General features: G+C 39.3%; 1 protein-coding gene and 1 long non-coding RNA gene across 8 annotated transcripts in view; one reads left to right on the forward strand and one right to left on the reverse strand.

The window, feature by feature from the left end:
- Nucleotides 1-18179, reverse strand: part of SCAI (suppressor of cancer cell invasion) — a 157174-nt gene that overhangs the window by 72925 nt on the left and 66070 nt on the right. For all 6 annotated transcript variants that reach the window (XM_045043270.1, XM_023242707.2, XM_045043271.1 and 3 more), the window contains one exon: nucleotides 7819-7950. In XM_045043270.1, the coding sequence (XP_044899205.1) occupies nucleotides 7819-7950 (132 nt within the window). The remainder of the gene's footprint in view (nucleotides 1-7818; nucleotides 7951-18179) is intronic.
- LOC111557543 overlaps nucleotides 1-18179 on the forward strand; it is a 51052-nt gene that overhangs the window by 13238 nt on the left and 19635 nt on the right. Inside the window, exon 3 of one of the 2 annotated variants that reach the window (XR_006588950.1) lies at nucleotides 1382-1682. The exons of the other annotated variant lie outside the window; for it this stretch is intronic. This is a non-coding gene — a long non-coding RNA (uncharacterized LOC111557543). Of the gene's footprint in view, nucleotides 1-1381; nucleotides 1683-18179 lie in introns of those variants that run through there. 2 annotated transcript variants of the gene reach the window in all.

Here is an 18179-nt window from a genome sequence, read left to right on the forward strand (position 1 = left end):
GTGGATCATTTTGTGAACAGAAGCTAAAAGTGGGAGGAATTTTGCCTGAGTCAATAGCCATACATGGGAACTGAGTACCTGAAAAGTGGCTCATCTGAACTCAAATGTATGTTAAGTTTATATAAAATATTCAGGGGGCACCTTAGTGGCTCAGTTGGTTGAGCATCCACCTTCAGCTCAGATCATGATCTAGTGATTCATGAGTTTAGGCCCCGCATGAGGCTGTCTGCTGTCAGCATGGAGCCTGCTTCGGGTCCTCTGTTCTCTCCTCCCTTCTCTCTGCTCCTTCCCCACTCATGTTTTCTCTCTCTCTCTCTCTCTCTCTCTCTCTCTCTCAAAAATAAAAAAATAAGGATTAAAAAAGTTAATAAAATATTCAGTGTACTTCAAGGACTAAGTATGAAAAAAAAGAATGCAAAAGATCTCAATAATTTTTCTATATTGATGACATGTTGAAATAAAGTATTTTAGATATATTAGATCAAACAAATTATTAACATTAATTTCATTTTTGCCTTTTTACATTTTTTAAGATCTGGCTACTAGACAATTAAAATCACATTTGTGGTTCGTATTAAATTTTTATTAGTCCACACTTCTCTACATCATGTGACCAAGATATCCACTGCACTCTGGTGGCAGTCTACCTCAAATGCATGTGCAATTCTTTTGAGCAAGAAGCCACAGAAAACCAAAATATTTATTACAAGCTTGTACAGCTACTTTAAGCATCATCTTTGAAATAACATATACTCTACTATGTTTTTAAACTTTTTAAAAATGTTTTTATTTATTTTTGAAAGACAGAGAGAGACAGAGGATGGGTGGGGGAGGGGCAGAGAGAGAGGGAGACACAGAATCTGAAGCAGGCTCCAGGGTCCGAGCTGTCAGCACAGAGCCCAAAGTGGGGCTCGAACTCACGAACCGTGAGATCATGACCTGAGCCAAAGTTGGATGCTCAACTGACTGAGCCACCCAGGCGCCCCACAGATACCCTACTATTACCGGTGTGCAGAGCTTGCCTCAAGGAAGGTATGAATTTTTTGAGGAAAGAAGAGAAGGAAGAGGGAAGGGCAGAAAAAGAAGGAAGAAAGAGGAAGGAAGGGTTGCAGGAGGGGAGGAAAGGGACAAGGGAACAGACCGTTCATCTCCCAGTTACCCTTTCCTACTTAGGAACCAGGGCATCCTAAAAATAGGCTCTTCAAGGAAGTATTGTGGGGGATTTCTTCTTTAATTTGAAATATTAGAAGCCTATTTCATCAAAACAATTTCTCAGTTATTTTTATTTAAGACCATTATACTTCACTTTGGCACACTTCTCTGTCAATGTATATTTGTGGCCTCCAGTGCTTATTTTGGCTATGTATATTTGCTCTTCCAGAGTCAAATAATCAGTGATTTGGAGGCCTCTGCTGTCTCAAAGCACCAACAGTCATGGATATCACTGGCAGGGACAGCTGTGTATCTCAAATACATGTCTCAAGATGCTGTCTTATATAATCCCAGCAAGTATTCCATTCTGCTCCGGCAGTCTTAGTCACCATGGTAACTGGAACCCTGCAAGCACTGGGGCTTTTGATCATTTTCTGACAGTATTCAAAGATATTTCTAACATTATTCTCACTTCATTACTACTGTAACTACATGCAAGAGCTATTAAAGGAAAAACACCATTCATTTTATCTATTTCTCACTCTCTTGGTCTATGTTTTCTTACACAGTGAGTGGAAACAGCTTATTTATTATGCACATAATATAAGGAGATATTTTCAGGCAAGAAAAACACTTCGTTAAGATATTCACATCTAGGGGCACCTGGGTGGCTCAGTCAGCTAAGCATCTGACTTCGGCTCAGGTCATGATCTCGTGGTTCGTGAGTTCGAGCCTCCCACAGGGCTTGCTCCTGTCAAAGCAGAGCCCGCTTCGGATCATCTGTCCTCCTCTCTCTCTCTCTCTCTCTCTCTCTCTCTCTCTGCCCCTCCCCCACTCACGCTTTCTCTCAAAAATAAAATAAACGTTATAAAAAATATTCATGCCTAGGAAAATTAAAAGGTTCTGAGAACTTAGATGAACAACATAATATAAGGTGGAAAGACACACCTTCAAGGGCAAAAAGGGAATTTATTACATCTGAGTAAGACATTATATAGAAACTCTGAAGCCTTTCATGAACTGAAATGCACTTTTTTGCTCTGCTCATAAGGAGTTTAAAAGTCCAAGTGAGAGGGAACACAGGGGGTTGCTGAGGTGCTAAATGTTCTGTTGGTTTCTTTTTTTTATGTTTACTTATCTATTTTGAGAGAAAAAGAGAGGGCGAGCAAGTAGGGGAGGGGCAGAGAGAGGGAGAGAGAGAATTTCAAGCAGGCTTTGCACTGTCAGCACAGAGCCCCGTGCAGGACTTGATCCCATGATCTTGAGATCATGACCTGAGCCAAAATCAAGAGTCAGACACTCAACCGTCTGAGCCACCCAGGCGCCCCATATGTTCTATTTCTTTATCCAAGTACAAGCCACATGGATATGCTCCATTTGTAAAAAATACATTCATAATCTTTGTACTTTTCTGCAAGTCTATTACACTGCATTGTAAGTTTAATAATTAGTTTGTGAACTCAAGAAAAATAGAGAAAGCATGAAGGAAAGCTAGTCAAAATTGATAAACACTAACAGTGAGAGGAATGTCGGGAAGGAAGGGCCCCATGTTTAAGGCTATGCTACTCTAGCTGGGTCCCCACTTTCCCATTTCCCCAAGTCCCAAAACTGGTCCAGACCACCACCAATGTATTTCTTCTTCTCTATAAGCACTATGATCCTGTTTTCTATTCAGACCAACATAGATATAAAGAGGGAAAACGACCAAAAAAATTTTCTTTTCATTTTTCCCAAAGAAATCCTCTCTATTTCAAAAGAAATGCACTAAAACTGTATCACCCCTTGAAAAGCAGAGAGGTTTTTAATTCGCATAACTCAAAGAGCTACTTTGGAGAGGGAATGGGAGAGCAGGGTGGAGAAGAATGCCACACACCCCACAACCACCACCATGGGGAACTCAAACACAACCTACAGAACTGATAAATAGAGGCCTTTCCAACCAAGGCCTAATACTGAACAAAGCATTTTCATTTAGATAAACAAGCAGAGAAAATACACACCCCCATATGTACCAGACATTTTGAGAAAATCAACCCCCAAATATATTTGGTCTTTGGTTAGGGACCAAACTGGGCGGTAAAAGCAAACAGTCCCCGCTAAGAGCTACTAGGGTATACAGAACATCAATTTAATATAGAATTTTTGATAAATCAAGTTCATGAAGAACATACTGTTTTTGTAATTCGCTCTTTTTCATTTATTTATCCACCAAATCTTTTTAATAATTCTATATCATTCTGTTTGTGTGTGTGTATGTGTGTAAAACAGATGTTCTTAAAAAGTGAAAAAAAGGAAGAGAATCAAAGTACTAATCTCTCAGGAAACTTCACACTTGCACTGCCATTAGCTACATCTCTGTCAAACAGCAACCCAAAAGCATTCAGAGAATATATATACTTTACTCATCATATTCATTACAGAAATAATTAAGGCTGTTTAAAATAAAGAGGGCCCTGGGCGCACCTGGGTAGCTCAGTCGGTTAAGTGTTCAACTCTTGATTTCGGCTCAGGTCATGATCTCACAGTTCATGGGATCGAGCCCTGCATCAGGCTCTGTGCTGACACTGTAGAGCCTGCTTATGATTCTCTCTCTCTCTCTCTCTCTCTCTCTCTCTCTCCCTCTCTCTCTCTCCCCCTCTCTCTCTGTCTCTATCCCTCCCCTGATTCTGCGCGCTCTCTCTCTCTCAAAATAAATAAATATTTAAAAAAAAAATAAAAAAATAAATTTTTAAATTTTTTTTTTCAACATTTATTTATTTGTGGGACAGAGAGAGACAGAGCATGAACGGGGGAGGGGCAGAGAGAGGGGGAGACACAGAATCGGAAATAGGCTCCAGGCTCTGAGCCATCAGCCCAGAGCCTGACGCGGGGCTCGAACCCACGGACCGCGAGATTGTGACCTGGCTGAAGTCGGACGCTTAACCGACTGCGCCACCCAGGCGCCCCCAAAAAATAAATTTTTAAAAGAGGGCCCTGTACACAAAACACTGAAAATAAATCCCTGATGAATCTGCTTATCCATTCCTCTAGGCCAAAATTTATTATTATTATTTTCAAATTTTATTTTATTTTATTTTTTAAATAATAATTTAAATGACTTACTTGATTTCTTTTTGGGAGAGTGCAAGCAGGGGAGGTGCAGAGAGAGGGGGACAGAGGATCAGAAGCAGGCTCTGCACTGACAGGCTGACAGCAGGGAGCCTGATGTGGGGCTCGAACCCATGAACTGCAAGATCATGACCTGAGCTGATGTTGGACGCTCAACCGACTGAGCCACCCAGGCACCCCACGATTCTCAAATTTTAAAAATAGCACTTTGGGGAAGTACTACTCCACATCTGGGAGGCAATCAATATATTAGTATAGAAAATACTGCTTTCAGGGGTGTTTGGGCGGCTCAGTAGGTTGTGTCCAACTCTTGATTTCGGCTCAGGTCACTATCTTGCAGTTCATGGGATCAAGCTCTGCACTGGGCTCTGCTTGAGATTCTCTCTCTCCCTCTCTGCCCTTTCCCTGCTTGCACGTGTGTGGGCGTTCTCTCTCTAAATAAATAAATAAACATAAAAGAAAGAAAGAAAGAAAGCAAGCAAGCAAGCAAGCAAGCAAGCAAGCAAGCTGTGGCCACAGTGCCAGAGTGATATAATGTAAGTTAAGAAAAAAAAATAGTGCTTTCTGGGTAGCAATTTATGGTATCTGCAAGTTACACATGTATACTGACAAAATTATTGACTTAACAAATGAAGAAGGGAAATTTCAAACTGAATGTTTATTTTTGAGAGAGAGAGACAGAGCACAAGCAGGGGAGGGGCAGAGAGAGCGAGCGAGACACAGAATCTGAAGCAGGATCCAGGCTCTGAGCTGTCAGCACAGAGCCCAAAGTGGGGCTTGAAATCATGAACCATGAGATCATGACCTGAGCTGAAGTTGGAGCCACCCAGGTGCCCAGAAGGATTAATTCTTGGACCCGATACAGTTTCAAGAGCTCAAGAACTAAACTGAAATAGGTATCACAAGCATATTATAATAAATTTCTGTAACAATAAATAAACAGTCCTAAAGATTAGATCTCGTGTAACCTCTCCATGTATTAGGTTTTCCTACCATCCCCACAGACACAATTTTACTCTGCAATTACTTTAAAACTAAATAAAATCAAAAATTCAAAAATAAAAATAAAATCAGTGTGATCATTAAAATGGCAATTTAAAAAAAGATCAAAATGAGACACACTTGAGCTGTTAAATTGATCTGCACAACAAATTTAAATTTAAAATTTGCACATTTAAAAAGAGGGTAAAATAAAACAATCAACCCTAGTTACGTGTTTTGTACTATATACTGTCATCGTGTGGCTTAAAGATGAAGACGTACTGGGGCGCCTGGGTGGCGCAGTCGGTTAAGCGTCCGACTTCAGCCAGGTCACGATCTCGCGGCCCGTGGGTTCGAGCCCCGCGTCAGGCTCTGGGCTGACGGCTCAGAGCCTGGAGCCTGTTTCCGATTCTGTGTCTCCCTCTCTCTCTGCCCCTCCCCCGTTCATGCTCTGTCTCTCTCTGTCCCAAAAATAAATAAACGTTAAAAAAAAAAAAATTTTTTTTAAATAAAAAAAAAAAAGATGAAGACGTACTTTAACACGATTTACAAACTGTAGAATGCTGTGTGGAAATGTGTTACTGTTACTGTTGTTGTAGTTACAGAGTGATTTTAGCCAGATGGAGAGTCTCTAGCAAGAGATTACTTGAGCTTTAAGGATTCATTTATGATCCAGAATCAGATTAGGAAAATAATTCCTTTTTAAGAAGGGAGATGCCACTAAATTCAATATGCTTCTCAAACATACTCAGTGAAAGACATACTCATACTATACTCATTCTTATATTCAAATACGAATATATAGAGAAGCTAGTAAACTTTGGGTCAAAACGTAGTATCTAGGGCTTTTTATTAAGCAGTATAGCAAAAAATGCTGATATGAAATGACAAGATGACATACATCCCATAAAGAGTAAATGAATACAAAAGAAGAGTATGTCTGGCATATGGTGGACAAATTTCAGAGACACTTTCTGAAAACGAAATGATGTAAAAGAGAACAGAGATGAAAATCAAGAGTAGGTCATTATAGGGGACCTGAGCTGGATGTTCACTCCAGGCATTACAAGTATAAAAAGGAGGGAGGACAAGGGACAAGAAAAAATATGCAAGAAATGCAATAATCAGTTGAAAAAATACGTTTTCTTTTTTAAATTTTATTTATTTATTTTGAGGGATAGAGAGAGATCAGAGGGAGGGGCAGAGAGAGAGGAGGGAGAGAGAGAGAATCTCAAGCAGCCTCCATGCTTATCAGCGCAGAGCCGAACATAGGAACTGATCTCGCAAGTCATGAGATCAAGACATGAGCAGAAACCAAGAGTCGGATGGTCAATAAACTGAGCCACCCAGGTGCCCCAGAAAATAACTCTTTTTATTTTTTTATTTTTTTTTAACATTTATTATTGAGAGACAGAGAGAGACAGCATGAGCATGGGAGGGGCAGAGAGAGAGGGAGACACAGAATCCGAAGCAGGCTCCAGGCTCTGAGTTGTCAGCACAGAGCCTAAGGCAGGGCTTGAACTCACGAACTGCAAGATCATGACCGAGCCAAAGTCGGACACTTAACCAACTGAGCCACCCAGACCCCAGAAAATAATTCTTTAAAAAGTTGCAATTAATCTGATTATTACCAGAAGCTGATCTCAAAGATTCTTCTCTGGCACAAAATAGAAAGCAGCAGAGTACAGAAGTTAAGAAACCTGCCTTTGGAATCCTTCATTTAACAAATGTTTATGAAGCATCTGCAGTGGGCCAGACCCTGGCCATTATGTACTAGAGAAACCGTGACAAACAGGGTCCTATTCCTGGGAATATTAGTTTTATGTAGGAAGACATTATAGGCAAATTAATAAGATTGCTCAAGACAGTCATCAGTTTTATTAAAAAATTAAATGAATATAGGGATAAAGTGACTGAAAGTATAACTTTAGATACAGTGGTCATGGAATATTATCAAATGAATATTTGATAATCTTGTAATTATCTTTATAATTGTAAATGTTTTCTTAAAAGATACATTAACTTCAATACCCCAATGTGTAAAATCAGATGTAAATAGGGTATGATGTGGGGGCACCTGGGTGGCTCAGTCGGTTGGGCGCTGACTTCGGCTCAGGTCATGATCTCACAGTTCGTGAGTTCTAGCCCCGCGTCGGGCTCTGTGCTGACAGCTCAGAGCCTGGAGCCCGCTTCAGGTTCTGGGTCTCCCTCTCTCTCTGCTCCTTCCCCACTAGTGCTCTGTCTCTCTCTGTCTCTCAAAAATAAAAACATTAAAAATAAATAAATAAATAAATAAATAAATAAATAAATAAATAAATAAATAAGGTATGATGTGAATACCGTATACAAAACCATCTAACAAAACTGCTCGCCTCAACTTGAAGGAAACAGTATTCCTCTTTCCTATTGTCTTCTCATCTGAAAATGCAGAGGGTCAAAACAGCATGATCACCTGACCTCTAATACAGGTATTTATAAAACATTCTATCCATGACTTTCAGAAACTTACCACACACCAGCCATAGGGAAAAAAACACAGAACTAGAGAAAAGTTTAAGGCATCAAGAGTCCACTAACCTTAATCCGTTGAACAGTTGCTTAGATTTATCCAGAAGGTAACAAAAATCTGTAACTGTTTTCCTCTCTCCCTGTGGGATATCATCTTCAGCACCTCCAGAGGACATGATTTCTTTAAGAGCAAATTCAGTCCTGTAAGAAAACATATGTCCATTTATCCGATAGATAAGAATAAAATGAGGAACATACCTTAATTATATTATTTGATAGCATTTTTTTCAAGATACAGAATTCTTCTGATCACAGTCAAATCATCAAAATAACCTAAGTGCACGATGGTGTGGGAAAACACTCTCATATTGTCAGTAGGAATGCAAGTTGGTACATCATATTGGAAATACTATTTGAATGCCTTTTGACCTACTCCTCTATTTGATCCATTCTGTAAATCCATCCTTGAAAATGATCTGTAAATGTAAAACACTTTATCCATAAAGATATTTATTTCAGTATCATCATACAGTATTTAAAAACTGGTAACAACCTAAAAGAATCAAAGAGGGCAATTATCAAGTGCTTCACAGAACACTGACAACTACACTCTACCCTATCACTAACTTACATTTAAGATAAGGTAATTAGGGGCGCCTGGGTGGCTCAGTCGGTTAAGTGTCCGACTTTGGCCCAGGTCATGATCTCACCTCCGTGAGTTCGAGCCCCGCGTCGGGCTCTGTGCTGACAGTGCAGAGCCTGGAGCCTGTTTCAGATTCTGTGTCTCCCTCTCTCTCTCTGACCCTCCCGCATTCATGCTCTGTCTCTCTCTGTCTCAAAAATAAATAAACGTTAAAAAAAAAATAAAAAAAAAAAAAGATAAGGTAATTATATGAAGACACCTCAGTGTAAAAGGGATATAAAAACTATACATACACATATATTAAAGCTATCTTTGATTGAAACCAAACTACCTTCATATGTAATCAATCATGTTAATCAGCCATTTTAATTTTTTTATTTTTTATTTTGAGATAGAGAGCACGGAAGTGGGGGAGAGGGGCAGAGAGAGAAAGAAAGAATCTGAAGCAGGCTCCGTAATCCCACAACCCTGAGATCATGACCTGAGACAAAATCAAGAAAGAGGACGCTCAACTGACTGAGCCACCCAGGGGCCCCTAATCAGCCATTTTAAAAACAGCAAGTTGCTGGGGCACCTGGGTGGCTCAGTTGGTTAAGCATCTGACTTTGGCCCAGGTCATGATCTCCTGGTTTGTGAGCTCAAGTCCTACATCGGGCTCTCTGCTGTCAGCACAGAGCCTGCTTCAGATACTCTGTCCCTCTCTCTCTCTGCCCCTCCCCTGCACCATCTTGCTCTGTCTCAAAAGTAAATAAACATTTAAGAAAAAAAAAAACTCTTTTAAAAAATAAAATGTAAAAACAGCAACCTGCTGGACAGCATGTGAAGTATGAACCTACACTAAACAAAAAAATTAATTTGTGTTTACATACAGACAGAAATCCCTGGAACAACATAGGGAAATCTGGTCCTAATGTAGGGTGAAAATGCGAGCAGAGCAGACCAGAGCCAGACACCAGAGATGAGAGTTAGGGTGTGGTGCAGTTATTTCGGTAAATATTTTTCTCTCCAACATTTTACTGAATAGGCAGTTGCAGTTACAGGGCAGAAAGACTGTCGGCAAGCCTGAAACCGTCAAGGGGCTGCAGAGTAACAAGTGGGTGCCATGGGGCCAGCTGGTGGGGATATGCACGGACGGCAGTGGGTGGTCCCTGTATGTGCATGGCTCCCTTTTCCCACCACTGCTTTCTGTACTTTGTGGGCTAGAAGTTTCTAACAGATGGAAACAGACCTTAAAAAGTGCTGAGCCTTAGAAGGGGTTTCACACCGTATAATGACGGTGGGTAAGTCCTCTCCCTGGACCCCTACCACCTTCATTCTCTAAACCCAGGAGAGGCGCAAACTAGGCATCAAAGCTGACTGTAGCTTTCTTCACCACACCTCAGATACATCATGAACCAAGGTGACTAATATCCCCAGGACACAGGAGAAAAGACAGAAAATAAATGTTTAAAAATAAACAAACTGGGGCACCTGGCTAGCTCAGTCGGTAAAGCACGCGACTCTTGATCTTGGGGTTGCAAGTTCGAGCCCCTGCTGGGTGTAGAGATTACTTAAAATCAGGGCACCCGGGTGGCTCATGTGCTTAAGCATCTGATTTCAGCTCAGGTCACAATCTCACAGTTTGTGGGATCGAACCCCGTGTCAAGCTTTGCACTGACAGTGTGGAGCCTGCTTCAGATTCTGTGTCTCCCTCTCTCTCTCCCCCTCCCCTGCTCACTCGCGTGTGCGCCCTCTTTCTCTCAAAAATAAACATTAAAAAAAAATATATATATATATATAATCTTAAAAATAAATAAACTTTCAAACTTAATAAGGAAGGATATTAGAAATAATGCAGGAAGGGGATGCCTGGGTTGCCCAGCTGATTAAGTGTCAGACTCCTGATCTCTTGGCTCCGGTCATGACCTCACAGCTCATGAGATCAAGCGCCAGCCATGTAGGGCCCTGCACTGACAGTGTGGAACCTGCTTGGGATTCTCTCTGCCCCTTCCTTGCCCACATGCACATGTGGGCGTGCTCTTTTTCTCTCTCTCAAGATAAATAAATAAACGTTAAAAAACAATAATAAAGCCGGAAGAAAATGTCATAATGAAGCAAATAAGAATACTGGGCATGAAAAATATAATCACTGAAATAAACTGAATGGATAAATGTATTAAAGAGCAGAAAGGAGAGCGTTGAACAAATTAATAAGCTAAAATATCAGGCTTTGCCTGACATCAGGAAAAGGTAAAATACATAAAAGAAAAATCAAGAGATATGGAACAGAGAAATGAGGGAAAATCAACATCCACATGACAGTATATATAGAAGAGAAAAAATATGCAGAGATGATGAAAAATATTTTCAGGAAGAAACTTCCATTAAGCTTCTCAGACTCAGGGAAAGTACGAGGCCTCAAACCAAAAGGGCTCAAAAAAAAAAAAAAAAAAGATAAAGATAAAGAAATAACCCCACAGCTAGAAACATTCAGGTGAAACAAGAATTCCCAGGAAGCCCTCGCCCCTTCCTGAGCAATCCAGTCTGACAGCCATTAGGTGGGGCACAGCATAGTAGGTGTCCACGCACAGGGCACAAACTGTGAAGAGACTATCCACATGCACACAAAGGGCCGGTCTGCACGGGAGGTTGAACCCTGAGGGAGGTGACCCTGAGTATTTCCACATGGAACGGTTCAGAGGCCACAAGAAGAGATTTTTCATATATGGGAGGATTCATCAAATAAGAAAATCAACTGGGGTGCCTGGGTGGCTCAGTCAGTTAAGCATCCGACTTCAGCTCAGGTCATGATCTTGCGGTTTGTGGGTTCGAGCCCCGTGTTGGGCTCTGTGCTGACTGACGGCTCAGAGCCTGGAGCCTGCTTCCAATTCTGCATCTCCCTCTCTCTCTGTCCCTCCCCTGCTCATGCTCTGTCTCTCTCTCTGTCTCTCATTAATAATAAATAAACATTAAAAAAGATTAAAAAGGGGCACCTGGATGGCTCAGTCAGTTGAGCGTCTGACTTCGGCTGAGGTCACGATCTCATGGTTCGTGGGTTCGAGCCCCGCGTCGGGCTCTGCTGACAGCTCAGGGCCTGGAGTCTGCTTCTGATTTTGTGTCTCCCTCCCCTCAGCTCCTCCCCTGCTCACACTCTGTCTCTCTCTCAAAATAAAGATTAAAAAAAAAATTTTTTTTTAATTTAAAAAAAATTTTTTTTAAATAAGAAAATCAACTAAGGACAATGGGACCCAGAATTCTCTTTATAAGAAAAGAGAGATACAAATATGAAAAGAGAAAGGTTAGAATAAACCCTGTGGAAGGTCTGGGTGAACTAATGGATCTTTTAGAATATAGACATAGGAACATCTGGGTGGCTCAGTCATTTGAGAGTCCAGCTTCAGCTCAGGTCATGATCTCACAGTTCATGGGTTCGAGCTCCATGTCAGGCTCGCTGCTGTTGACACAAAGCCAGCTTCAGATCCTCCCTCCCCTCTCTCTCCGCCCCTCCCCTGCTCACGCTCTCTCAAAAATAAATAAACATTAAAAAAAAGAATATAGACATAAATGTGTATGGGGTATGTATGTCTCTGTGTATATACATAAGCATACACACATACATACTCCCTAGCTCTGTAAATCTATGTACTGAGAGGGCCTTGGAGCAGTGACCACCTCCACTTGGTATGAACATACCTAGTCTCTACATCTCGGCTTGTAATACCATTCTCCGATAAAGGGAACCAGGTACATATATATATATGTATCTCCAAGGGAACCTATATATAACATACATATAAAACAACATGGATGGGTCTTGAGTGCATTATGGTAAGTAAGATAAGTCAGAGAAAGACAAATACTGTATAATCTCACTTATGTGTGGAATCTAAAAAAAAAAAAAAAAACCAAACTCATAGAAAGAGAGAATAGATTGGTGGTTGCTGGAGGTGCAGGTAGGGTAGAGGAAATGAGTGAAGGTGGTCAAAGGGTACAAACTTTCAGTTCTGGAGATACATATACAGCATGGTGACTACAGTTAACAAGAATGAACTGTGTATCTGAAAGATGCTAAGAGTAAATCTTAAAAGTTCTTATAATAAAAGAATATGTGAAGTGATAGATGTTAACTACACTTAACTGTGGTAATCATTTCACAATATACACATACACCTTAAACTAGTACAATGTTATATATCAATGCTCCTCAATAAAACTGGAAAAATAAATTAATAAAATAAAAAAATAAGGGGCACCTGGCTGGCTCAGTCAGTACAGAATTCTACTTTTGATCTTGGGGTCGTGAGTTCAAGCCCCACGGTGAGGGTAGAGTTTACTTAAAAAATAAAATAAAAATAAAAATAAAAATAAATAAAATAAAGCATTTAAGAAAAGAAGGAGGAGGATCCAGCTTGAAAAACCTCCTACTAGCCAAACCGGGGATAATTTCAGCATCAAAACAAATAATGACAATGATGGATTATAACCTATTGAATAAAGTAAGAAACCATGAAGCAATGCTGATATAAATAAATGACTGAATAAATGGAAAGTGTGGGAGAGTTTCAGAGTACTTCTCCATAAAACACACATAAATTCCAAAATACAGAAGTGATACCTGACAGACTCTACCTTGATCAAATGATCAAAGTGAATATTAATAATTGGACTAATCAAAGTCCTATACCACTTGGTAAGATACAATGAGAAGTAATGTTCCTGCCAATTCAATTAGATGCTGGATCTTGAATCTAATCATGAGGAAACAAACAAAACCAAATTGGGAGGCTTTTTACAACATAATCTACCTGTAATCTTCAAAAATGCCAAGGTAAAATATGTCAAGAAAATGCCTTTTCCTCCAAAGAAAAGAAAGACTGAGGTGCAAAGCCTGATCCTGAACTGGATCTTTCTGCTGCAAAGGATATAATTGGGACAACTAGAAAACCCTGAATGGAATCTGAGAACTAGAAGGTAGTAATGTATCACTGTTAATAAGAAAAAATGTTAAACTTTACCAGTAATCAACAAAATATAAACCCGTAGAGCCACTCCGGAGAACAGTATGGAGGTTCCTCAGAAAGTTAAAAATAGAACTATCCTACAATCCAGCAATTGCATTATTAGATATTTACCCAAAGGATACAAAAATACAGATTCAAAGGGGTACATGCACCCCAATGTTTATAGCAACCTTATCAATAGTTAAACTATGGATAGGACCTAACTGTCCACTGACGGATGAATGGATAAAGAAGATGTGATGTGTGTGTGTGTGTGTGTATACATATATAATAATGGAATATTACTCAGCCATCAAAAAGAATGAAATCTTGCCATTTGCAACAACACGGATGGAGCTAGAGTGTATTATGCTAAGCAAAATATGTCAGTCAGAGAAAGACAAATACCATGTGATTTCATTCATATGTGGAATTTAAGAAACAAAACAGATGAACATAGGGGAAGGAGGGAAAAAAAGAGGGAAAGAAACCAGAAGGGGCTCTTAATGATAGAGAACAAAATGAGGGTTGATGGAGGGAGGGAGGTGGGGGGTGGCCTAGATGGGTGATGGGCATGAAGGAGGGCACTTGTTATGATGAGCACTGGGTGTTGTACGTAAGTGATGATTCATGGAATTCTACTCCTGAAACCGATATTGAACTGTATCTTAACTAACTAGAATTTAAATAAAAACAAAACCAAAAAACCCAAAATACGAACTTAATACAACAGTTAACCCATTACAGATACAGTACACTAATTATTGCAGTTGACTATGCACGGAAACCAGCATATTTTCTAGGGGCAGAAAAATTCGTTCAGACCCCGAGATTCACCGTATGTGCTGGGGTGTATACGTATTTTATTAGGCCCAGCAATTACACTTTTGAAAATTTATCTTACTTTATCTATTTGGAACATGTGAACTACCATTACTAATAAATTACTCATAAAACAGGGAACTGGGGAAGAACTGCTAGCCAGTCAGCCACCACTCTCGCAGTGTGACCTCTTCTCCGCCCACAGCAGAGTATCTGCAAGGCTCTGAACGAATTCTACTCTAATATAACATCACAACTTTACGTTATTCTCTTTGCCCATTTTGTTCACCTGGCAAATTTATATTCATAGTTCAAGACATTCAAATGACACCTTTTCAGTATAACCTTCCTTGAAAATTCAATCTCTCCTTGGCACTTATATATAATCAAGACAGTAGAAGCCCCATCAGTGACTCCATTAAAAGTTATACATAAAAAAGCTATATATATAACATTTGCTTAAAAAAAAAGTTTGCCTCATTCTCTAAACCTATGCTGTAGTCATTAGCCAAACGTGGCTACTAAGTACTTGAAACATGGCTACTCTAAATTGAGATGTGTCATAAGTGTAAAATACACCAAATTTAGAAGATTAAGTATGAAAAAGCATGTAAAAATCTCATTAATAATTTTTACCTTGTTACATGTTGAAATCATATTTTGGTATTTTAGTTGAATAAAATATACTATTAAAATTAATTTCACCTTTTTAATGTGGCTAGAAAATTTAAAATCACACATGACTCAATTATATTTTTATCAAATAAATATAAAGCTGTCATTATTTGTAGATGATATGAACCTTTCCATAGAAATTTCAAAAGGACCTGCAGATAAATTATCAGAATTAACCACTGAGTTTTAGCACAGTTGCTGGATATAAGGTGAATATAAAAAGGCCAATAGTATTTCTATATCCCAAAGAACAAATAATTATTACATGAAACTTTAAAAAGATATATCATTTACAATTGCATCAGGTAATATCAAATAACTAAGAATAAATATAATGCAAATGCGTAAGACTTCATCATAGAAAACTATAAAAATCTGACAGCTTGAGAGCTAAATTAAAGATGAGTTACACGGGGCGACCAGGTGACTCAGTTAAGTGTCTGACTTCTGCTCAGGTAACGATCTCACAGTACATGAGTTCAAGCCACACGTCGGGCTGTTTGGTGACAGCTCAGAATCTGGAGCCTGCTTCGTGTTTTGTGTCTCCCTCTCTCTCTGCCCCTCCCCACTCACACTCTGTCTCTGTCTCTGTCTCTCTCTGTCTCTCAAAAAAAACTTTAAAAAAAAAACTTTTTTTTTAAAAATGACTTACAGAAAATTCAGAATATGCCATCTTTTATACTAGAAGCCTCAAAAGTATAAGGACATCAGTTCTCCCTAGATTGGTCTACAGACCAGTGCAAATACCAATCAAAGTATCAGTAGATTTGTTTGGACAAATGGACCAGTTGATCTTATAATCTATACAGAAATGCAAAGAGTCAAGAGCAGCTAAAATAATCTTGATGAAGAACAAACGGAAGGACTGATTCCACTGGATACCAAGACTTTTGAAAAGCAGGACTGAAGACTGTGGTACCAGAAGAGCAAAACGGAGTAGAGTTGAGAGATAACACACATGCACACAGACATTTGATTAATGACAAAAGCGACATTTTGTAAAGCAATGAGAAAAAATAAGTTTTGTCCAAAAAATTAAGAAAAAGAGCCAGTATTGGGTCAACTAGATATCTAAATTGAAAGAAAACACATGAATCTTGATTCACACAAAAATTCACACAATTACACGTGAAAATCAATTCTAGGCAGACTGTGGATATAAATGTAAAAGGTAAAGTTGAATAGTTAAATAATAATACGGGAGGTTATCTTCATGACAGTGAGGTTAAAAAAAAAAAGATTATTTAAATAGCTCACCAAGGGGCGCCTGGGTGGCTCAGTCGGTTAAGCGGCCGACTTCGGCTCAGGTCATGATCTCGCGGTGAGTTCGAGCCCCGCATCGGGCTCTGTGCTGACAGCTCAGAGCCTGGAGCCTGTTTCAGATTCTGTGTCTCCCTCTCTCTGACCCTCCCCCGTTCATCCCCTCTCTCTCTCTGTCTCAAAAATAAATAAAACATTAAAAAAAATCTTAAAAAAAATAAATAAATAAATAAATAAATAAATAACTCACCAAAAAGCATTCTTCACTAAGGAAAAATTAGACCATTCTGAAAACCAAGAATTGTATTCAATAAAAGACACCATTAGAAAAATGAAAAAACAAGTTGACCCCTGTGCAGTTGAAAATCCATGTATAATTTTGACCCACTCCCCCAAACTTAACTAATAGCCTACTGTTGACTGGAAGCCTTATAACATCAATAGTTGATTAACATACATTTTGTATATTACATGTATCATATACCATATTCTTACAATAAAGTAAGCTAGAAAAAAAATGTCATTAAGAAAACCATTAGGAATAGAAAATACATTTACAGTACTATACTGTACTTATTGATATTGTCAGTGTATGTGATTATTGAAAAAAACCCACGTGTAAGAAGGCCAGCACAGTTCAAACCTGTGTTGTTCAAGGGTCAACTGTAGTGCGTTTGCAGATGTAATTAAGGTGTAAATTAACATGAGGTCGTACTGGAACAGGGTATTAATCCAATGCGACCGTGTCCTTATAAGCTGAGGAGACAGGCATTCACAGTGAGCAGAATGCCATATGCAGACACAGACACAGAGGGAAGACAGCCATATGAAGAAGGAGACAGAGACTCGAATTATGCAGCTGCAAAGCCAAGGAACAGCACTGATCGCTGGCAACCACCAGAAGCCAGGGAAGAGAAATGGAACAGTCTCCCTCTGAACTTCTAAAAAGGACCAGTTCTGCCAACACTTTGATTTTGGACTTCTGGCCTCCTGAAGTGTGAGAGCACAAATTTCTGTTGTTTTAAACCACCCACTTAGTGGCAATTTGTTACTGAGGCCCCAGGAAACCGATCTATATACAACAGTCCTGACAGAGATTACAAAATAGACACACAGCAGAAGAGCTAGTAAGTAGGGACAACTTCAAAGACTTGCTCTGCTAAATACAGAGCATCTGGCAAATTATTGGCCTGTCTTGTTGACAACTTCTTTTTATAGGAAGTCTTCTGACAAAACAAGAGAAACTGCTACTCTGGGTTGAATTCTGAATAAGTGGTTGGCAGTATGAAAGTATGAAAGAAACCTGGTTAAGTGTGCATTACATCACGCGAGGGAGCACAACGCAGGGTCCTAACAGCAGCGGAAAGTGCCCGATGTTAGGCCAGAAGCCGGAGTATTCCTGTTCCTAACACTTCCTAGTTATGTGACTGTAAACAAACAAACAAAAACTTGAGCGAACACTGTGAGTCGCAAGGTTTTAATTCACAAAAACAAGCAATTTGCACTTGCTCTGTGTATCTCAAATAACTGTTGTGAAGATAGAACAAGGTTATTTAGGTGTGAAAGAAGTCTGAAAACAGTATATAATGTATAATACCACCATAGTTATCACTCTGCAGTTTACTGAGGTTTAAAAAAAATAGAGAATGACCCTGTGCTAAGACCTAAAAGGGAAGCAGGTCAAGGAATGAATGAAAGTACGTAGAAACTGAAACTAAAGTATAGAAATTGATTCTGATAAAAGAGAGTATATTTATAGAAATCACATGGTAGGAAAGAGATCATCTTCTTATAAACTCAGATTTTTAAAAAAAAAACATATAAAGAGATGGAATGGCTGTATAATTAAGCATTAACATAAGAGAGTATCAAAATTATGTTTTCTCAGCTATAAAAATGGGATACGACTAATGGCTACCTCACCGCAGCAACTTCTTATTCAACATGTCTCCAGAGGCAAGGGAAACAAAAGCAAAAATGAATTATTGGGACCTCATCAAGATAAAAAAGCTTCTGCACAGTGAAGGAAACAATCAGCAAAACTAAAAGGC

This window comes from Felis catus, chromosome D4, assembly GCF_018350175.1.
Source record: "Felis catus isolate Fca126 chromosome D4, F.catus_Fca126_mat1.0, whole genome shotgun sequence".
In the NCBI taxonomy this organism is placed as follows: Eukaryota; Metazoa; Chordata; class Mammalia; order Carnivora; family Felidae; genus Felis; species Felis catus.